Below are 22,280 nucleotides of genomic sequence, written 5' to 3'. Positions count from 1 at the left end.
CAACTTCATCCCAAATGCTAGATATGGTTGTGATTCAGAAAGATATGGAAATGCAGCTGACAAAACAGATGATGAAGATCAATTAGCTAAGGGAGGAGAAGAGGAAAGCAGCTGTCACTTGCAGATAATTTTACAGAAATGAGCAAGCAAATCTTACTTAAACTTGTGAAGGTCCACTGATGTAAATGGCAATATTTTTCCTGCGTTAAATCAGACCCTATGAGATGTTATCTTCTAGTCTGGTGAAGTGCTGAGTTGAGAAACACGGCTTGCACTTTTGAAGAATAGCAATTTCATATATTAGCACCACAGTTTTATTTCATATTTTTAAAGTACATTTTTTCTCCTGGCATTTGAGGGCTGTTCAGTGGAAGGCTCTCATGCAACCTTGTTTCTAGTAGATGAAATAAAACGTCAATATATGCTATATGGAGTGTGCAACGTGATTCTCTGTTCTAGGTCCCTAGCAACATAGGCAAAAAGTTGCAGTTTTAGCTTTAGGCACAGCTGACATCATCTCTGCATTGTTGTGTCTCTTGTATGTGCACAGTGTGATCTAGAAAGCAGGGCATAATGGAGACAATCCCACTGCAAGGCTGATGGCAATAGCTGTGCACAAAAGAATGGTATATGCTACGTACAGCAGAGATACATTTCCTATCTCTCTGTCGTACTTCTCAACAGGTTCAAACAATTTCCAAATGATGAGTTTTGTTAGTATAGAATTAAGGTAGGATTTTAAATTGTTTTTTAAAGGCCTCACAATAACCTGGCAAATTTTAGAGATGAAGCTGAAAAACAAACTAGTACCTATGTGAAGAGGAGAAATTGCTGTGATGGGCCAGACTATTTAAATTAAGTTCAAAGCCCTAGTACTGGTGTGGGCATGTAAGAGAAGCTTCAGAGAAAAAGAAACTGAATTGGTTATGGTTAGCTGGGGCACAGCTAGTTTTCTGTTTTTGTTTCAGGAAATATGAAAACCTTAAGATGCAGGGAGTAGGAAAACCTTAACCTTAATCCAAACATCTTACCTCTTTGCATTAATTTAGGACTCTAATGAAAGATGCATATTTCCTGTATAAAACATTCAGGTCACTTTCTAAGATCTCCGTAAGAAAGCACCCTCATTTCTGAGGCTGTCACTTTCCAGTTTAATGGTTTACATACACAGAGCTTTCTCCACAAGGACAGAAAGTCTGTGCTGTGCAGGTGTGTGATGTTGCAGACAGCTTGCTGGCATGGCCAAGTGTCTGTGATAGAAGCTGAGCCCTCCTTTACTGTCCTACTCACTTGTGCAGTGACTTAAAGTACCTTTCTATCTATCTCCACAGGTCCAGAAGACGGACTTGGTTCAGAATTTTTTCCATTGCCCAACAGAAAATGGTAAGGGAGCAGCTTGCTTTTCTGGAGCCAGAAAAGCCACAAGGTGAGCAGCCTCCCACTCTCCCCCTCTCCTAAGTCACAGAGGTCAGTGTAGCAATAGCTCAGATATGGCTTTGTGCGCCCATAACCTACCAGAATGGATCCCCTGGAGTTGAGACTTCTGTATTTACTGATCTTTTCTGCTTACAATCTGTTCTTAAGCTGCTGCAGCAGCCAATGCCATGATGTCAGGACACTTAGGCTTATGTGAGCTGGCATTCAGCTTGGCAAGTCAGGTTCAACTATCACTGAACTGCAGCTGGCAATTCAACATTCACAGTCTGGCCATGAATCTTCATAAATATGCAATTATGTTCCAGCCTCTGTTTGAAATTACAGAAACTACACCAAGTCACCGCATCTAAACACGAGGTCATGGATTTCTAATTCTGAGCTGTTTTTAAAAAGAAACAGAACTCTTGCCCTTTGTTGAAGATCAGGTCTCAAATGTATTTATCCACAGCAATTCTGTGTTCAAACATACATTTTATAAACAAAATACTTTTATTAGACTAGTACATGGGTTATTTTAAATCAAGGATTAGAATACAGTTGGTATTAAACTTATTGTGATATTATTATTGGTATTAAATTGATATTATTATTGATATTAAAGTTATTATGATTGTTTAATTTCGTTTCACCAAAGTCAAAGTCACGGTAGATTAACCTCAGGTGATAATATTTATCTGGAAAAGAAAGGTTTTTAAAAATACAGATGGAATTCCTTTTTCTTCTTTTTATTTTGCTTGTTTTGGCAATATAGTTTAAACTAGATAATTTAGTTAATAGAGCATAACACCAAGCAAAAACAGAACTTAATGGGAACTGTTAATAGACTGTTTAATTGATTTGTTCCTGCTTCTGATGTGAAAATTATCCCATCACTACACTTATGTTTCAAATTTACTAGATGCAATTATTTTTCATTATCCTTTCTGCAAGATCTCCATCCAAGGAAAAGATCTTGAGTATTTAGAGATACTCCAGATACCTAATCCAGCTTATTGGGTAACTGCTTCATAGAATGGCCCTAGATAGAGAAAAGTCTTCTACTGCTTCTTCTTGAGTTGCAGAAGCATCATAACAGCGTTTCCATCTCTGGACACCAGTAGCCACACCCAGCCTGGTACAGTACTCAGAAATGGAAAAAATATACTCAGGTGTGGCCTCTACAGACTACACTGTCACCTGAGTGTGCAGTTACTGTGTTTTTTCAGAGTCAGAGATAAAAAGAAATGATTGGCCATGTGCAAAACAAAGAGCAGTCTCTTCTAAAACAAGAGACCTTTTCTACAATAAGCATGTTCAGCATGCCACTTCAGAATGATGAAGTGGCAAGAGAATATGAGTTTCAACTTAGATTAAAAAATGGTAACCTGTTATATAACCTAATATATATATAATATGTGTGTATATATATATATCCTTCAAGCCCACAGACTTGTGAATTATTACTATTTGTTATTTTCAATATCAGCTGTATCAGAAACCTCATTCTGACCTAAGTTCGACTATCCTGCTGCGCAAACAAGGCAGCGTCAGTTACCCTGCAGCTCCTTTGGGAAGCTGTTGGAAGCAAAGTTGTTGCTTTTGTATCAGATGGTACGGTTAGATTACTTCAGGGATACCTCTAATCTTTTGGATACATTTCTATTTTTACAAAGTATCCCTGACTCAAGGCTCAATGATCTTTATTATCTGTGTCTCAATCATTGGTTATAAGAAATGTTATTAGCAATGCTTTGCTCATCAGCCAAACCAGTGACTGTTTCCACACTCTTCAAATGCAAACCAAAATCTTAACTTAGGCCTCTTCCTTCAGAAGGTGTGACAAGTCAGTCCCACTGGCTCATGTTACTATACTACTGTAATTGGATTGTTTTCAGTATACGCCCATTTCTTCACAGGAACAGGTGGAGTCTGTCTCTATACTCTTCCTTGACCTGATGTCTAAACAGTCTTGGCCAGGTAAGACAAGGAATGTGGACTGCTTTACCTTTTCTAATGGACAATAGGGAAAAGGGTTCCAAATTTAACGAGTATTTCTCCTCTTTTTTCACCTTCCTCAGTGTAGGAGCAACATATTTTGATCCAACCTATACTCCTTGTCAAATAATTTAACCCAGACCAGTAACAGCCTCCTCTAAACTGACTCTGTCATCCTATGCAAAACTTAACTGCATTAACTTAGTTCCTTTGTTTAATTTGACATGAATTGTTTCCTGTATATAGAATTTCTTCTACACACCTACTTCATAGTAGGTTTCTGTACTTCTTATTGCTGCCCATATGCAAGATACTCTTCTGCCAGTAGCCTAATACCCCTGTTCTCAAAAGATCTGCATGGAATTATTCAAAAATATAAAATTTGATTTTTCACATATGGTCTGATACTCATCCCGGAGAATATATAGCAAACAGGGTTGAAAACCACAGACTTGCCAACACGTGTTTATATTTCCAGTTAATATGAGAATGCTTCCTCATTATGTAATAAGAATATGAGGCACAGAAAAAAAATAAATTAATGTAGTGATTTGGGAAAGAGAAACCTTACTGTTTTAGAGAGTCATCTCCTACACGTAGTGGAAATATCACATATACCTTATAAAATTGTATACAGTACTGTAATACATATGACATAATTTTCCAGTTTCCTGGAAGAGAATGAGAGCCATTTACAACTAGCTTGTATTTTCTCCAGAATAAATCACATAAATTACACGTGTAAACTGGAGTAAGGAGGGATTATATAGCAGTGCCATTAAAACAGTCAAAAAAGCCACTGATCCTACAGCTGAATCAGAGTAGTCATACACCTGAGCAAAACCAAGAACAGTTTCTCCAAAAAATCTCATCAAAATTCACTGATAAAATCAGACAGAACAATGACAGTAGGTTCTGAAGAGTCTGACAGTACAGTAACACCACTGAAAAGATCCCTGTTTTATCCATTTAAAAAAAAATCATAATCTGAATTACAAGTATACTGCATATCTGCGTAAGCACCAAGATAATATGGAGTAAAAGCTTATTCATCAAGTCCCTCTGATAAATGGTCCCCGATAAAAAAGCAAATTTTTGATGTACATTTAAGTACTTTTGGCAAGAGATAAAGGTTCCATAAAAGAAAAGTCACTGCAAAGTCTGAAAAAAAATCTGAAACTTGTAAAAAAAAATCAAAGGTAGAGCATTTCTAATAGTCTGAGAAATAATGAAATTCACTCCAGTTCCTGAGATAAACTGCAGATCAATTGTGAAGATTTACCAGATTGTACCACACTCTCTTTCTCACCTTCTCTTACACACGGCACACAAGGTCGGAACTGAAGCTTCTGCTAAGCTTACAAGTCAGCAAAGCATATGAAAGCTCAGAACATTCAAATTTTCTTTTCTACTATAAAAACAAGAGACTGGTAACTTAGGTCAGAGACAGATAGACTTCTGCCACAGTCTGTCAAAAGAATTTCCTGACAGAGGCAGTTGCTTTAAATTAACTGCACTTGCATAATTTAAATTAATATAATTCTGTGTTTCTGTCCTGTTTTCACTGACAACTGTGCTCTTGTTCATCCCTCTGCTGTTTAAAACAGACCATAGATGAGTTCAAACTCCTAGGGTCAGATTTTTAAAAAGAGCATGTGTCACCTAACAGCTCAGCATGTCTCAGTATGCTGGAACCATCATCAATGTGCTTCATCGCTACTAGCCATATGGTCAGTTTCTAACTTAGCATTCATGTTGTGCTCCATCTTCTGTAAAACTGCTGGAAGATCCAGTACAGAAGAAATAATATAATGAGGTACGGGGAAGGTATCTACTGGGGCGGTCATTGCTTTGTTTAACCAGACCGTTGCTTTCAAGCCAGCATTCAGGCCTCCTTGAATATCTGTATCTAGAGAGTCACCGACCATCACACACTCTGCGGGCTGCACCCCCAGGAGATCGCAACAGTAACGAAAGATGGATGGCGCCGGCTTCTCCTCTTTCTGCTCTCCCCCCACCACGATGGCATCGAAGTAGGGCTGGCAGGCACACGCCTCGATCTTCTCCCTCTGCGTCTGCCGGTCGCCGTTGGTGAGCAGCAGCAGGCGGAGGCCTTTCCGCAGCTCGGTGAGCATGGCCCGCGTGTCCTCGGCCAGCGTCAGGTGCTGCAGCCGCGTCGTCTTCCACAGGTAATAGCACTCGGCCGCCAGGTCGCGGTTCGCCTCCCCCCCGATGGTCTCCTGGATCGCCTCCTCCCAGTGCGAAATCCGCAGGTCTGTGATGCACATCTTGGCGGGATCGTGGCACTCCTTGAGGAGCTTGGCCTGGACCTTGTCGCAGACGGCGCGGGCCTCTCCCTCCCCGTAGTGGTGCTTGGACTGCAGGGCGCTTATCACCTGCAAGGGACGCGGGGCCGCGCGTCAGGGCGCTGCGGGGCCGCGCGGCGCGCTCCCGGGAGCGGCCCCCGGCCGCGTGTCAGCAGGAGAGGGAGCGGGACACGCGCGGCACCGTCGGGCCGGGCCGGGAGCAGCGGCGGCCGCGGGCCCCGCGTCGGAAGGGGGACAAGGGCAGTACCTCCTCGATGGCGCGCCGCCCGGCCGCCGCCGTGTCGATCAGCGTGTTGTCCAGATCGAAGAACACCGCCTTGACGCCGTGCAGCCCCATGGCGCCGCCTCCCGCGAGAGCCGCCCCGCTCGGATGGCGGAGGGGAGCGCCCCTAAGCGCCGGCAGAGCCGCCCGTGCCGGGCACAGCGCGGCGGGGCCGCCCGGGCCCGCCCCTCACGTCAGGCCCGCGGGGCGGGGCCCGGGCGTGAACCGCACTGCCCGCGGCGTGCTGGGCGGAGCTCGGAGCTCCCCGGTGTTATCTCAGAAAGGGAGGGTTGGAAGCGCGCAGGGCTCTGGGGAGACCCTACCCGAATCCCGACATCTCGTGGGGGTGGGGGTGGGGGTGGGGGTGGGGGTGGGGGTGGGGCCGGGGCCGGGGCGGGGAAGAAAGGCCGCCGAAGAAAGGCCGCCGGCCCCAGGTGCTGCTGCGGCGAGGCCCTTGCTGTGCGGGGCGCGGAACGCGCGAGCAACAGGCCGCGGGTGGGGCGGTGGCTGAGACCGGGAGGAGGAGCGGCTCTATGGGGGCCTGGGTGTGGCGGTGCTTGTTGTGTTTGTGTGTTTCGCTGTTTGGTGATTCCCTTCGTTTTGTTTTTTTTTTGGAATGTTTCCTGGGAGAGGTAGCAGGACAGCTGTTTGAAAAATAACCTGTTAGGATGATGCCAGGGAGCAGCTTTGCTGTCCAAGAATTCCTCCCGCAGTGCTTCCGCCCGGGCAGGCCTGCCCGCTCCCGGCTGTTGGCGGCAGTTTGGCTGGCTGTGCCAGCCCCGGGCCCGCGGCTGCTGGGGAAGCCCGTCCCAGCCTTAGGGAACCGCACCAAACAGGTCCCTGCACGGGGTCGCAGCGGGGCGCCCAAATACGCCGAAGTTTGTAGGTTTGCACACCGAAGCATTCCTTGCATAGGGACCTACACGAAGGAGGAGGAGGACACGCATGCAAAAGATTCGGTTCAGTTCGGCTTTCCCAGCTTCCCCGTTTACCTTCTGGAGCGTGCTCCTGCATTACGTCTGGGCACAGCAGCCACAGCACGGGGATTGAATCATCCAACAGCAAGTGTTCCTAATAAAGCCAAAGTCAATAACTCCACTGAAACTCCAGTATTTGGAGAACCCGGTTCGAATGAAAGCCTGAACAGCTCCATAGAACGAGATTTTTAGGTGTATATACCAAAGGCTGTTTCAGAATTGATGATTTTCCCCAAGGTGAAGTTTAACAGGCTCTTGTTTGTTGATAATGTTTTGAGAAACACAAGGTATTTTTTAGCAGCCAGCAAGCATTTTTTCTTAATTTGATTACTGTTTAATACTGCTAATGTTATTTAGACATTTGTCATTAACTGCAATTCAAAAAGCTGGAGGAAACTTTGTCTCTTACCAAAAAAATGGAAGCTCACTCCAGGTCACTTTCAGTTCTAAAAACTGCACCTTTGATAGCAGTCTCCTTATCTGATAGAAGACACTGAGTCACGTGCAAGGCCAAAGTAATTGTGCCCAAAAGCTTGGCATATGGGCAACAAAACTACAGAAGACAAGCCTTTAAGGAGAGAGGGGTATTCTGAGAAGAAACAGAGATGGCTAAGGATCCTGTAGTTAAAGGCAACAAGAGGAGTTTTAATAAAATTACTCTAGTTGACTTAAATAAAATGTGCTTGATAAGCACAAAAATAGTTTTGCTTCATAAGACAGAAAAGGTGTTAGGCATGTGAATATCATGGGCCTCTACTGAATTGCGTTTTTTCAGAATTTACACAGAAGAGTGATTAAAAATAGCTGAATTTCTAGGATTCATTGTACTTAGGAAGATGGCATTTGTTTCAGAGAGCCCTGCATTGTACTCAGTGAGCAGTGGATCCTATATGTGCTTTTGGAAAAAGGTACATTTACATAAAATTAATGGTTGTGCTTTCTTTGAGGTCATAGTTGGAAAATAAATGTCTTATAAGATTTTATAAGGTATATATTTTTACTAGAAGCTTTCCGTTACAGAATTGAAGCAGTTAAATCATGAATTAGAATTACATTTTAAACTTCTTTTTTTTCATTTTTCTCACTAACTGACTGCGTGGAAAGTGTTTGTTTGCTTTAGAGTATGACTGTAATTGTAAAATGTGCTTTTGTGTACACGTGGAAAATTCTCTGCAAGATTGTTGAACTTCAGTCAGCTGTTAAGCTTACTTAGGACAGCTTTATCTATCAGCAAGTTTCTTTACTTTCTCCTTGTTCTTTCTATAGGCTCACTAGAGGCTGGAAATGCCTCGCAGAAGCTGAGAACCAGGAAAAGAACAGTCATTGGAAACCTGAGTAGGAAATATAAGATATACTGCACAGTCTTGAAGTGATAATGTAAGAATGCTAATTTGGTATCTTTAAACGAGGAATTGCTCTGGGTATCTTTTAAAAAGGAAGAACATCATAAACACTTTCAAAGAAAACTTGTTGTCCATACATAAATAACAATTGCGAATTATTCGACTCAGATCATTGTTTGTCTTTTTTTTTTTTTTTTTTTGTTACAAGATGATTGTGTTTAGGAGTTCAGCATTTGGAACTCTCTGATGGTTTTTTCCTGCATCCCCACTGGTGTCTCAATGGGTTCCTTTTTGGTTGTGTTAGCACTATGAGAGAGCAGGTGAGAGCTTCCTGGGTGCCCAAGCTGTTTCTTCATACTGAGGAAGACCTAAGGCTTACTGCTGTTTTCTTTTTACACGGCTGTCTGGTTTCTGCTGGAGAGAGACCTTGCAGGGAGTGGGAATCAAATCTGGGTGATCAGGAGTAGGTGACCAGTGTGTACAGTGGAAGTCATCTGCTCCATCCTTTACATCTAGCCCCTGAAAACTGATCTTGGAGATTTTTCTTTCCCACTTCCACGGAATATATTATTAATTTGGTAGCTGATTTTTTTTTCTTTATCCTAGTAAGAGATTCATTATGAAGTGTGTTCATGTTCAGTGATACCCATAATATATTTCAAGCTCAGTGTGTTGAGAAATACTTCTCACCCAAGTATCTTGGCCTGCAATCCGCAGATTAAAATGCAGATCGGGCTCCTGGTTGATCTTGAGACAAGAGGCCATGAATTCCCAGCCTTTGGGATGACAAAGGACATGAAGACAGGTGACCGCAGCCAGGTGAATGGACAACGGGGAATAACAGCAGGAGCTGGTGACTGCTGACCTTTTGGATAAGGTGACGGCAGCGCGATGGATGAACACGGAGCGGGGAGGTAGGAAGAGAAGGAAGGGTGGGGGAAAGTATAAGGGTATAAAACCCCGGGGATTCTTGGGCTTGATGGGGTTAGGATGTATTTGGGCGCGCACTGCTCTCCGCTGGCCATGTTGCTGAGCTCTAGCGTGTGGTTACTCTAACAAAAAAGGCGCCAGCGAGTCAGGGGCGAGGCTGAGGGTCCGGTCTTTGCGAAGCCGCTCGCTCGCCTTGGAGCCCTCGTTCCCCGCAAGCTCAGGGGCGCTGGGCAGGGCGGAGGCGCCGCTCCGTGCCGGGCAGAACACGGCTCCCCGCGGCCTCGGGCCGGGCCCGTCCCGCTCCGCTCCCTGCGGGACTCTCCCGCCCTCGCCGCCTTTTCGTTTTCGTTCTCGCGCGGGGCGGGCGGTGAGCGGGAAACGAAACTGGGCGGAGTCTGCGCAGAGCAGCGGGCAGAGCCGGGCGGGCTGATGGAGGGTCCGCGGCTTTCGGAGTGTGGGCAGCAGCTCGGAGGTACCGGCGGGACGGGGGCGCGGGTGGAAGGGCAGGGGTCCGTGCGAGATGGGGTGTCCGCAGCCCGGCTGCAGCGGCCCGGCCCGCCGCGCTCGGGGACGATAGCTTGGGGGTCATCTTTCGTCCGTGTGGCTACGCCTGGCGTCATCGCTGCTCCAAGCGATATGTTCAAGTGCCGTCGGGCTCTCTTCTGAAGGAACCGATTCTAGTTCCGGAGAAACGTTACTCCCACCGAATTCACTGAATGATTCAATCTTTTTCTGTCAAGAAATCTGCTAAGAAATCTTCTCTAATCACTAAATTCTCCACTCTGCTTTCTAAAACTGTAATTCCAAGCAATGACTTGCAAAACTTTTGCAGACCAATAATTTCAATTAGTTTCCCATGAACTTTGTTATTGGCACCAATTTTTTATTTTGTATCATAACAGTGACCTATCTACCAGGATTAGGGGCTGCCTTTATTCTATGTCTAGAGCAACAGACACATCTTTGAATGTTACTTTGCAGCATCTCTTGAAGATTGTGCCGAAATGGATTGTGATTATATGGGGAAGATCAACCGTTACTGTCAAATACATAAATTTAGAGCGGATTATAAACTCATCAGTAGGACGGGCCCAGATCACGATCCTGAGTAAGTTCACTCTGCATGTCAATAACCGGCAGGGCTCTTCCTGCAGTGAACAAACTATGTAAAGCTTGAAGTCACAAATGTTAATTTGCTGAAAGCACATATTATATTAGTGGGAAAGCTGGTTGAAATCAAGAATTGAATGGTAGGTGCATGGGGAAGCCATCATGTGATACAGTATGAGGAGAAAACATTTCAAGGGTGATGGCTCTTTTTCAGAAAGTACCAGCAAGGCACCTGTTACTTACTAGTAACTCTATTGTATATTATGTATCTCCTCTCAGATGGTGGATTGGGTTACAGCAAGAATTTCAGCTTTTGATTTAAATACTACAAAGCATTGTTGATTTCTAACCAGAAAGGTTGGGTGTATTAACTGATTGTGTACTAACATATTTAAAGTGCAGTATATTTTTTCAACATCTCTTACAAGAAAAGGGTCTTTTGCTTAAAAAGTTTTGCTTTATCTTTTGGAGACAATTACAGGTGATGGAATATATTTTATTTTTTAGCATTGATATATTGTATTTTTTCCCTTGCAAAGGTTGTAGGTACTCAAGATCTGTAATAATTCCTTGTGTGATTTAAAAAAAATGTTTTGCTAGTTTTGCATGGAGACAAGCCTTATGCTAATAATTAATACGTTTATTTTGATGTGTTGCATGTTGCCAGATAGCACTGGCTATGCAGATTTAGTCTTAAATCCGTCTACCATACCAGAATAAATTAATAGATATTATTAGGATCTCAAATGTTTATCAGTTATCTTAATTTTTTCCCCATGTGGCTCATGTAATTAAAAAAAAATGACCCTTATTTCAGTAAAGACCACAGCTGTGATCACACAGCAATATCCTCATTCTTCAAAAGTGATGGCATGGGACTGACAGAACTTACATATATTCCAGATTATTTATCCCATTTATTTTGGTTTTTCGTTGTTTCTCCTGTGTGTTCTTTTACATTCACAAATGAAATTCAGCCCACTGTGTGACAGTGGTATCTAGGAAAATCCTGGGTAACTTGGGCTGTTCTAAGGATACAGTGTAAAGTGTCTGGCTGTGGTGATGTGTGCTGTAAGCCTCCTTCAGTCCCCTTGTGCTGCTCTTTCCCTATGTTCTGCCTGCTAACTGGAGGCATTGACTGCTGCTGGTTGTGTGCTGGCTCCCTAACTCTTCTGTGCTATGTCCCTTCTCATAAATCACCTTGCAGTTGTCTGAGGCATGATGCAGAGATCCTATCCTATCATGGTTGTGGTGCTGTGGCTGCTTTCAGTACTGTGTCTGACAGGGTCAGTGCTGAACACCATATAAGAAGGTTAAAGGAGCCCAGGATAGCTCAGTCCTGAGCTTTCTTGGTCTGGGAAGACAAGAGTGGACAGTTAGGCCAGTCCTGCCTAAACCTGCCAAGTCTGAGACAGTTACTTATTAACTTGGGGTTCATGGTGAATAAATACGACTCTGCATTTATGACCAACTCATGTAATGCTCCTGTAGGTAATCCTCAACTTGTTCGTGGAGATCCCCTGCAGATTTCCTCAGGATTCTTAAATAAAATGGTGCATTTTAGATGCAGTGTAATAGCTGAATATGTGTAGTATTCAGTGCTTAGTTGTGGGTTGACTACCAAAATCCTTCCCCAAGAAAAACCTTTCTTACATGTTTTGTTGTTTTCTTTGTTGTTTCCTATGCGTAGAGTATATGGCACACTATGGATGTGCCTTTTCCTACTGTTTGCCACCTTGAGGTTTCTTGCTAAGCCTTGCTTACACAATGAGAACAAGCGCTGTTCTGCATCTTCATTGTTTCCCACCCAAACATTTCATTAAAGGGAAGTGGAGAATGAGGTTGAAATAATGAAAAAAGTGAGTTCCTAAAGTCACAACACTATATTGGAGACCAGTTTTTGCACAGAGGAGCTCACGGTGCTGTACCTTGGCTGTGTGAATCCATCTTGTTGGCTGTGAGCATTTACATGCTCTGCTGCAGTCTGAAGCACAGAGGTGCCCTGAGGCTCTAACGGTCACTTTAACTTGGTGCAAGTGTGTGCTGCTGCCAAAGGCAGAAATCCAGTTGTTGTTTTCTCCTCTGTCCACTTTCATGCAGAGGCAGTATCAGAAACATTAGGGGATTTGCAGCTGCAGGACAAGTCGGATCTGTAAGGGCTGATTGGTCTGAAATCCAACCATTTGTTATTAGAGCATGGCAGTGGGTTGACCCCAGGAGGCAGTGAAACCTCCAGCCAGCTCCTCACTTCCCCCCAGTGGGACATGGAGAGAATCAGAAAGGTGAAAGGGAGAAAAACTTGTAGATTGAGATAAAGACAGTTTGATAGACAAAGCATAGCAGGATGCGTAACCAAAACAAAATAAGGAAGTTGCTTACTCCTTCCCATCAGCAAGCAGATGTTTCCAAGAAAGTGGCACTTCATTATGGCCAGTGCTTATTTGGGAAGGTAATATATATATATATAATATCCACTATAATCCTGGATATCCCCTCTTCCTTCTTCATCTCCCAGCTTTTATTGCTGAGCGTGATGCCATATGGCATGGAGTGTCCCTGTAGCCACGTGCCTTGGTTGTGTCTTTTCCCAGATTCTCACATATCTCTCCCCTGCTTGCTGGAAGGACATAGTGGGGAAAAAGAAAACTTTGGTGCTATGCAAACACTATGCAGGAGTAGGTAAAACATCAACCCTGTGTTAGTCCCAAAGGCACAACATAGCACCATTCTGGCTGCTCTGAAGAAAGTTGACCTCATCCCAGCCAGACCCAGTACTGTCAGTCCTGAGCTGCATCAGTTTCCCATTCTGACTCGTGGAGTTGCCGTATGGGAAGCAGAACATGCACAATTGTGGAATGGAGGGACAGAGAGGAAAGGGTGTTGTGGCGGGCCCTGGGGTGGTGGTGGGTGCCATGACCTTCTGAAGAAGCGTCCTGGTGAGGACATCCTCCGGGCACAGGCACATCCTCCTTGCTCACTCCCGGGCGGAGAGTGATTTCAGCTCTTTTGGGAGCTCTCCGCTTTGCCGAAGCAGAGAGGAAGAGCCAGGAGCGTGATCCAACCCAAAGCTTTATTCCGCTCTCCTTGAAGCGGTTGGAGGGAGCAGGGTTGATATAGGAAAGCCAGGGGGCGGGGTAGAGCATTAATCCAATCATTTGAAGGCTCAGGGGCGGTACAAAGGGGGAAGGGCCAATGGGGTACAGGCAATTTACATGAAACAGGGAGGCATGCTGGGTTACTTTTTGTAACCATAACAGAGAGAGTGCCGAAGGGCACAACCTCCAGAGGAGAGAGACAACAGGCTGTCCTGCAGTGAGGCTTTCAGCCTCCACAGGAGGAATCGGCAGCTGAGCACAGAAAGGCAGGACTGGGGCTTGTGTTTGTTTGTTTGTGGGCAAATTTATTTTTTTTTGTTTTGGTAGGGTTTTTTTGTGACTGCCTTCAAATTCATGTCTTGCAAGCACCAGATGTGGTTTTTGTTCTTATTAAGCAGTGTACATCACAAGGTATTAAAGATGAGTGTAATGTCACATCTGGTTTCATGAAATCAAGATTAGCTATTCTTTCCCTGTGTAGTGTCACACTGCTGAGATGTGTCCTGGTGTTCAGGCTTCACAACCTTGCTTGTAACAATGCTGACCTCATCCATTTTTATACTTCTGAAAATTAAGTTATTTTGATTTTAAAAAGCAGTTTAGCAGTTAAAAATACTGTTGGAACTAATAAAGTTTCTGACTAAAGAGGAAAATGTAAAAAATATTTATACTAAAGTATTATGATAATTATGTTTGATAGAATAAAAACACATTAATGCTTCAATACTTCCCAGTTAGCCTATAGTGCTTTGTAGATAATAAACCCGAAGCTTAATTGATAAGGTTATTAAAGTATATATGTGGGGAAAATGTAGCAATGTTTTAGACAAGTTTCCTTCGTTGCAGGTTCAAAGTTGTGGTCAAAATAAATGGTGAGGACTATGCTACAGGTACTGGTAAAAGTAAAAAAGAAGCAAAAGCATTAGCAGCAAAAGAAACGTGGAAAATGATTGAGAAACAGGTGAGTAAATAGTAGGATTAAGTTTTGCGGGTTACTAAGCAGTGTACATCACCCATAATGTAGTAAATGTTGAAGATGAATATCTAAAAGTAGACTTTCAATAAAATTTTATTTAATTTGAAACAGCTTCTAATTACTTAAATTGTCTTTGTTCTGTCTTATTCAGTACTTCTACTTTTTAGTCACTGAATTGTTTTCCTTACTGTTTTCCTGTAGGGTTGATATCTAATACTGTGTTTCCTCCTCTGCTGTTATAGGAGGATGAGGAAATGTGTTTGCCTTTGTTAAGTTGCCTTGGTGAATCCGGAGTGGACAGTGGTCCTTTTATATCTTGACAACTGTTCAGTGATTCAATGTCCTCAAAACATTTGCAGGGCGTTGCTGATTGTGTCTGTTGCCCCTCTGCTAATGAAATTGCTTACTTTCACTTGTTCTAATTAATCTTTTTTTCCTTTTCATTATATTATTTACAGTATAAACATGTTCTTTACAGCAACCACAATTACTGCATGTTTGCTGATATGTTACTGATGTTGACTAATCATGAGACAGCTGAAAAAGTCCTGCTTTCCCCTCTTGGACATGCACAGGAGCATTTGCAGCCCTTGCTAAATGGGAGCCTGCTGCCATCCCTTCTTCACAGCTCGTTCCCTCTAGTTTCCTAAAAGGAGTGGGATGAGGCATGATGAGAGGCTGTTAAAGGCAAAAGCGTAGTACTTGGAAAGCCAGATTTCCATTTATTAAAAATGTAGTAATTATGCTTGGGATGTTTGTCCTTTGCCACAAAGGACTCAGTTAATGGAAACTTGGGATTTCTTAAGAGTCTTTTGAAATGTGGACAAACCTTGCAGTTATATTAGTTCCTGTGCGCTGTTTATCTTAATGTATTTTTAAGTTTTTAAGTTACCTGTTTTGTTTGTTTTATAACAGGACAGTCCCTCAAATATGGCAGCTGCAGAGTTAGGGACAACTCAAACAACCTCATCATTGGCATCAGACAAAGATTATGTCAGCCTATTAAATATTTATTCACAAAAGAAGTCTCACATAGTTGATTATTGTAAAAACGCTTGTACTGGAGATGCCCATGCTCCCACGTAAGATATAATTTATCTTCCTGCTTCCTTCTAATACCTTGTTGTATTTACTAATGCTACTGTTTGTTACACTTGGTCACATTAACTGAATCTTTAGAAAGAGTCACACCATCTGCTGGAGAGCGTTATCCAAAAGCTTCTTGAACTCTGTCAGGTTTGGTGCTGTGACCACTTCCCTGGGGAGTTTCAGTGCCCAGCCACCCTCTGGGAGAATAATATTTTCCTAATTTTAACCTAAACTTATCCTGACTCAGCCTCATACTATTTCTTTGAGTCCTGTCACTGGTCAGCACACAGCAGAGATCAGTGCCTGCCCCTCCTCTTCCCCTCACAAGGAAGTTGTAATTGCAGTGAGGGCTCCCCTCAGTCTCCTTTGGGCTGAACAGACCCAGTGGTCTCAGCTGCTCCTCATAGAGCTTCCCAACAAGGCTCTTCACCATCTTTGTTTCTGTCCTTTGGACACTTCCTGATAGCTTAATGTCATTTTTATATTGTGGCACCCCAAAACTACTCCCTGCACTTGAGGTGAGGCCACACCAGTGCAGAGCAGAGCAGGACAATCCTCTGCCTTGCCCAGCTGGTGATGCTGTGCCTGATGCCCCTTAGGACAGGCAGGAGGGCTGGCCCTTCTAAGTGCCAGGGCACTGCTGGCTGATGTTCAGCTTGCCAGTGACCAGGATACACAGGTGCCTTTCTGCAGTGCTGCTTTCCAGTCTCCTGTTCCCAAGTCTAAACAACAGCTGCAGAATTTGGCACTTGCCATTGTTAAATTTCACATGGTTGATAATTGTCCGTCTCTAAATTTTAGTATGTCGGTCTCTCTGCAGGGCTTCCCTGCCCTTGAGGGAGTCAACAGCTCCTTCCAGTTTAGTCTTAAGTTGTTAGTGAAGATGTTGAAGAGCAGGGGACCGAGGATTGAGCCCTGTGGAACCCCATTAGTGACAGGTCCCCAATGTGATGTCAGCCCATTCCCTGTAAACCTTTGTGCCTGACCCATGAGCCAGTTGCTCACCCATCATGTAAGCATGGTTATCCAGCTGTGTGCCAGATATTTTGTCCAGAAGTACACTGAGAGATGGTATCAAAAGCTTTGCTGAAGTCCAAAAGGATTACGTCATCTTCTTTCCAAGATCAGCTAGGTGGGGTACCCTGTCATAGAAGGAAATCAGGACTTCCCCTTCATGAAGCTCTGCTGGCTGTGACCAGTGACTGTGCTGTCCTTCAGGTGTTTATCAGTACCTCCCCAAATAGTCTCCATGATTGTACCAGGCTCTGAAAGTTAGTTATCTTGAAGACACAACAAATTAGTTATCTACCGTTATTAATTAGATTTAAATGCATATTGAAAACGATGTCCTGAAGATGTATATTTCAGATTTCCATTCTATCATGTCAGTTGATTGTAGTGTTTAAAAATCATTAACTTAAGACTTGTCATATAAGGCTTGATTCTCCTATTGTATTTTACAGGTATTCTCTTAGCTGTATAATTGATGATCAGGTGTGTGGAATTGGCACTGGACCTTCCCTAATGGCTGCAAAACAAGCTGCTGCAAAAGAAGCATATGAGAAGGTAAATAAGGAAAGCTCTCTGACACTATGTGCTATATTTAGCCTTATTACAGGAGTTTAAATCTTTGAACCAATTTCCTCATTGCATTTAAAAGCATATTCCATGGATTCCATTAAAGAGGGAAACAATCCATCTTTTAGTATGTTGGTTGGGCTACTGTTAGTAGAATTTATGTTGAGTTTCTGTATTCAGTTCTGGATTTTAAAAAAAGAAACCAAAACACTAACAGTTGATACCTCTCTGTGTCTCAGAATAGGTCTGATATGTTGTCATTCAAGGATGTACACATATTAAAAATTTCTAAATTCTGACTTGTATACTAGTTGTCTTCTGTGTGAAGCATTGTTGAGCTGGTAGGTTATGAACATACTTCTTTTACTGTCTTCTGTTAGATCGAAAATCTACTGTGTAATGTGAGAGGCAAAAGCAGGAGTCAGAATCAACAGGACTTGCCTTTTGTAGTGTTCCAAGGCAGAGTCTACTAAAACAATAGATGACACCACCCTCTGGAGAGCAGAGCTGTTGTCTTCACGTTAGCAACTGTTATTTCCATCTGTGCAAAAAATTATCTGAATTCCAGTAGTGATCTAAACCCACTTCTGAAATGCACAGAACATAAGAACTAACTTAAATGGAGTGTAGTTTAAAGTAAAGGATGACAGTATGCAGGAAGGAAGAAGTCTTTTTTACTTTTAAGTGCTTTTAAAATTATTTGGCTGTTAGCGTGAATTTTCAATGCTTTTTAATGTTTTTAAGTCAACCATATAATTAATTCATGCTCTATTATAGCTCTAGGAGCCTTTCTTAATATTTTTCTATGTTGCAAACCCAGGGATCTTTTTATTTTCATCCAAGTCTGAAATTTACTGCCTCAAGCAGAACTTGTATACCACTTAGTCTAAATTTGGGGTGGGTTGTTTCCGTTTGGTTTTAATTTTTATTAATTCTCAGTGATGTCTGTTACTGGCTTTTCTTTTTCAGGTGATAATCAAAAAAGCTAATGGCACTTGTACATCTGACTCAGAGTAAGTTGGGTTCACTGCTAGTGTGATAATATATTTACTAATCTTAGAGGATAATGTGCTCTAATTCTAAATAAAAGATATAATTTTATTGTTTTATTGCAGTATAAAGCCTCTAATTTTAACTTCTCTTCTTTAAACTTTGGAGCAAAGTTTGTTCTACTTGTGCAATTTTATGTGAGTCTGTATGGGATAGCTTGTAATAAGTTTAGAGCTTTCTGATTTATTCATATTTTGCCACAGATAGTTCTTTCAGAAGCATTTTTACCGTGATGTAAATGGATTACCCTACCTCATTCAATAGCATTATTTCATGCCATTTTAACACTCATTTTCCTATTGTGACACTTGTGAACTCAGTTTAATTCCATTTCAGTACTTTCCTGTGCTCCATATTCTGCTTTCTTCTCTCCCTTTTTTCTTTTTTTTTCCACTTTTTTTATTCTTCATGAACCTTCATTTCCACCAAAGGGAAAAATTTGCTTAGCAGAATAAACTGAAGTTTGATATGTGATTAGAAAACCAACAGTTTGACTGTAGTGCCATTACTTTTACACTCCTCTATCTTCTAGCTATCATAGTCTCCTTTTATAATAGAAATAGAGGAGAATATTACAAAGTGTTGTTATTTTAGTAGCTTTCAAGCAGGATGTTTTGTAGTTTAAATCAGTCATGATTATTAGTGCCTTTTCAGGTTTTGCTTTACAAACTGTGGGGTTTTTGTTACTTCTTCTTTTCTTGTGACAATAATTTTATTTCTTATTGTGTTACTTTCACCTAAAAATAGTCCATTATTTTTCAGTAGAAACAGAATTTGCTCTGTTGACTCAGCTGCAAAGTTGGAAGAAAAGATGAAAGACATGGCGATTTGTGAAAAGCCTTCACCTCTTCAGGTATAGTATGAAAATGGTCTTCCTCATAATTGCATTTTAGACCTTGAATGTAACACTGTAGGAATGTAACATTAGGTCATTCTTTTATCCACTAATCATTGGAAAATACGTGCATTTTTCCCAAGAATATTCAGTACTGTTAGCCATGAGTAATTTCCTTCTGTATTGTGGATCAAATTTATGTAGTGTTTAACAAATGGCAGTACTCTCAAGAAAAGAGTCAAACTAACCTCATTTTTTGCAATGATAATGTTATGCATATTTTTGCAGTGATAATTTTATGCATAACATATGTGAAAAACACTGAGCTAAGATTCATTCTTATGACATTGTTTACAAAAGGTATGATCATATTTGTAGGTATTTCCTAGATACATTATCTGATATGTTTTAAAACAAATACAGTGAAAATATTCAGGATACCTCAGTTAGGTTTTTTTCTGTTTTCCATGTAGAGAAATGCACCAAGTTCTGTCTTGAAGTCCAAAAGGTATGTGTTCATTTCTAGATTGCTTTCTCCTGTAAACTATATTCCAAATAACTTTATTTTTTCTATCTCTAGTAAAGAAATGATGCTTTGGGGAGGTACATTTCTTTTTTCATCATGTATTAGAAAAATGGCTTATTATAAATTTTGCTTTTATCTTTGTTAAAGAAAATTGGCAGCTAATTTTGCTGATATAAGAAACAAAAAAGAGGAAAAAAATATGTCAGATTCAAATGAAGGTTTGCCAGACAAGGACACAAAGACTGGAGAAGAGAATGGGAGTCCACACACTGTCAATCAAACGTAAGAAGGATTTTTTTAAAAATTAATATTTGTGAGGCAATAACAGTATGTATAAATCTAGATTTGTTTTCTTATTTATGGTAGAAGGAGAGAAAATACTGCTGTAAAAAGAATTTTCAAAGAAAATTTATATTAGTTTTTTTTTTTTTCCCCTGGAAATTTCAAATCTAGCATAGAAATTGGCAAGCAGTGGTATTTAAAGCATTCATGTGAAGATGTGTGGGTAATTACCTGACAAGCCTGAAAGGGTCAGTTTCCCTTGTTGTTTTAATCTCCAAGGCTGTGATTTAGACCTGTATATTTGTCAAATGATCACTGTAGAATGATATTGCAGTAGATGTATTATATCTGTCAAGATTATTTTTAAACCATTAATTGAAAATTAAGTATAATTAAGTGTGGTTTTCCTTTTTTTTTTTTTTTTTTTTAAGATTTCTTGATCATTTTGAAGCAATAGAGCCTATTGATGAAGGTGGTTTTGGGACTGTTTTCAAGGCAACATCGAAGTCTGATAAGACAACCTATGCAATCAAACGAGTTGAATTCACAGAGTATGTACTGTATATTTACTTCTGCCTTAATCAAGATCTTAATACTTCATTTTCTCTCTTTGACAGTACTAGGAGCATTTAGGTGGTTTTCATAATTAATTGTTTGTCCTTTCTAGTAACTGTTTTCTTTATTTCCGAATGAAGCTGAAAGTGGTCCTGAACCTTTGTTAATTTTTGTAGGTGTTTTAAGTTCTCTTTTCCCTGAACACAGTAGTGCTCTGGTTGCTAATACTGCAAAATGTGTTTGAAGAAAACCTGATGATTATTAAAACATTGAAAGCAGCCCTGTTATTTTTGACAGGCTACATGGAAAATTTCCACATCAGTACTGCAAAATAGCTGTAATTACAGAAAATAGAAAAAAAATCCAAGTAATAAATTTTGTGGTTTGTGATTAGAAAATGTTTGTATGTGACCCACGTAGCCATTAATGTCATGCTGTGTTGCTTATCTTTAATAAATCTCAACAGAGAATTATGATCTTAATTTTTTTTTTTTTTAGCAATTTTCTGTAACCATTACCTAGTGGAGTATTTTATTAACAGTTGAAAAAATTACTTTCTTTTAGGTTATCTGTTGAAAATGTTTTAAGTTTTTATCTATTGAAAATGTTTAATTGTTGGAGATACTTGTCCCTTAAACTGTGTAAAGTGTACATTGTGTTCTTTGCAAATACATGTTATTTTCATTGGTATTGCTGTCCTGAGATCTATAGGGAAAATCTTCTGATTCTTCAAGTAATGACTGCTGCTCTGCTGATAGGTTTGCAGCTATCTGCTTTTTTTGAGTGGGGATTTAATTCCTAATACTTTTTGCACTTTTAATATCTGAGCAAATGAAAGAAAACTCACCAAATTTGTTACTTGGGTTTTGAACTTTCAACTTATATGAAGGAGAATACTATGCTTTGTTTCTAAATTAATGGAAAACTATCTGTATCCTGCCACTTGATAGCATATCTTTTATTTAACTTTGTATTACACTGTAATAGGGAAATGCTTTTTTTTTTTTTTTTTTTTAATTCTTTCCCCCCTCCTTATAGGAAAGTTCAGCGTGAATCAGAGGGACTTGCAGGACTTACACATGAGAACATAGTGCGGTATCATTTCAGCTGGAAAGGGTATGACTATATAAAGGACCCAGACTCAAGGTAACTACAAAATAATAGTTTGCATTCACAACCTTTTTTGCCATAGTGAACTTTATGCTGTTGATAATTGGTTATCAGACATTATACAAATATAAATGCACACATGTGCAATTGTACTGCTAGGAGAAAAGGCACAGTACATTCCAGCAGCAGGTTGTATGTCATTAAGTATATTTATGTCTTCTTTTCCTTGATTAACAAGATATATCATATAATTTAATATTTCTCTCCTGTCTCAGCATATGGAACTTAATGAATTTATAGAGGAGAGTACGACTGCAGAACTCAAAATTTGGGGCAAGAATTAACAACAGAAACTAAAAAATTGTCCGACAGTTGGTTACCAAATTCCTGATCAGAAGCTTCCTTTTTACAATAAGTACTGGTCAGCCATTAGCTATCATAGATTTAATTATTTCCCTAAGTTAGTATTTTAACCATGATGCCTGAAACAGTTTTGATTGTTTAGAAAAGGAATACAAAATGAAATGCTCTTTAATTTAGAGGTAGCCTTTTGACACTGAGACTTCTGGTAAAACAATGCTGAGAGTTTTACTTGTAAGTGAGCCTATTAACTTTTCCAAGCTTCTGTGGTAAGCTTTTTCACTAACTGTGAATTCATACTCTTCAGATAGGCTGCCATACTTACTTGGAGCCTAAAACATTAATGGATTCAAAATTATGGTTGGCATGATACCCCTCCATTACTGTGCTCATTAAATGAGGAGTAAAAGGGTGGGAAAAAAGTCTGTCAAAACCGAACCATTAATATATTGGAGCCTCAGTAT

At 41.0% G+C, this 22,280-nt stretch overlaps 2 protein-coding genes across 6 annotated transcripts in view; one reads left to right on the top strand and one right to left on the bottom strand.

Annotated features, from left to right (window-relative positions):
• Positions 1 to 1,847: 1,847 nt before the first annotated feature.
• On the bottom strand, positions 1,848 to 6,181 carry NANP (N-acetylneuraminic acid phosphatase). Its single transcript, XM_014876616.2, has 2 exons — positions 5,986 to 6,181; positions 1,848 to 5,807 (listed from the first exon to the last, which is right to left on the bottom strand). Exons 1-2 carry the CDS (start codon positions 6,073 to 6,075, stop codon positions 5,112 to 5,114), a joined length of 786 nt encoding a protein of 261 aa, XP_014732102.1. The 5' UTR covers positions 6,076 to 6,181; the 3' UTR covers positions 1,848 to 5,111.
• Positions 6,182 to 6,358: 177 nt separating this feature from the next.
• LOC106853384 (interferon-induced, double-stranded RNA-activated protein kinase) overlaps positions 6,359 to 22,280 on the top strand; it is a 25,987-nt gene continuing 10,065 nt past the window's right edge. Inside the window, exons 1-13 of one of the 5 annotated variants that reach the window (XM_088161369.1) lie at positions 6,359 to 6,434; positions 8,244 to 8,354; positions 9,038 to 9,234; positions 10,232 to 10,358; positions 14,302 to 14,416; positions 15,347 to 15,513; positions 16,984 to 17,086; positions 18,068 to 18,111; positions 18,911 to 19,001; positions 19,457 to 19,491; positions 19,657 to 19,791; positions 20,223 to 20,342; positions 21,385 to 21,492. In XM_088161369.1, the coding sequence (XP_088017495.1) occupies positions 9,216 to 9,234; positions 10,232 to 10,358; positions 14,302 to 14,416; positions 15,347 to 15,513; positions 16,984 to 17,086; positions 18,068 to 18,111; positions 18,911 to 19,001; positions 19,457 to 19,491; positions 19,657 to 19,791; positions 20,223 to 20,342; positions 21,385 to 21,492 (1,064 nt within the window). In that variant the 5' untranslated portion in view covers positions 6,359 to 6,434; positions 8,244 to 8,354; positions 9,038 to 9,215. Of the gene's footprint in view, positions 6,435 to 6,506; positions 8,355 to 9,037; positions 9,235 to 9,613; positions 9,723 to 10,231; positions 10,359 to 14,301; positions 14,417 to 15,346; positions 15,514 to 16,983; positions 17,087 to 18,067; positions 18,112 to 18,910; positions 19,002 to 19,456; positions 19,492 to 19,656; positions 19,792 to 20,222; positions 20,343 to 21,384; positions 21,493 to 22,280 lie in introns of those variants that run through there. The other 4 variants (XM_088161370.1, XM_088161368.1, XM_014876595.2 and 1 more) reach the window with 4 other exon arrangements.

The sequence above is a fragment of the Sturnus vulgaris genome, chromosome 3, assembly GCF_052056855.1.
Source record: "Sturnus vulgaris isolate bStuVul1 chromosome 3, bStuVul1.hap1, whole genome shotgun sequence".
Classification (NCBI taxonomy): Eukaryota; Metazoa; Chordata; class Aves; order Passeriformes; family Sturnidae; genus Sturnus; species Sturnus vulgaris.
This window is presented reverse-complemented; position numbering and strand designations above follow the sequence as displayed.

Excerpts from the sequence above, each read along its gene's own strand:
- NANP (XM_014876616.2), bottom strand. The coding sequence starts at position 6,075 with ATGGGGCTGCACGGCGTCAAGGCGGTGTTCTTCGATCTGGACAACACG. Across the intron at positions 5,808-5,985 it reads GGCGGCGCGCCATCGAGGAG|GTGATAAGCGCCCTGCAGTC; the intron begins GTACTGCCCTTG and ends CGTCCCTTGCAG.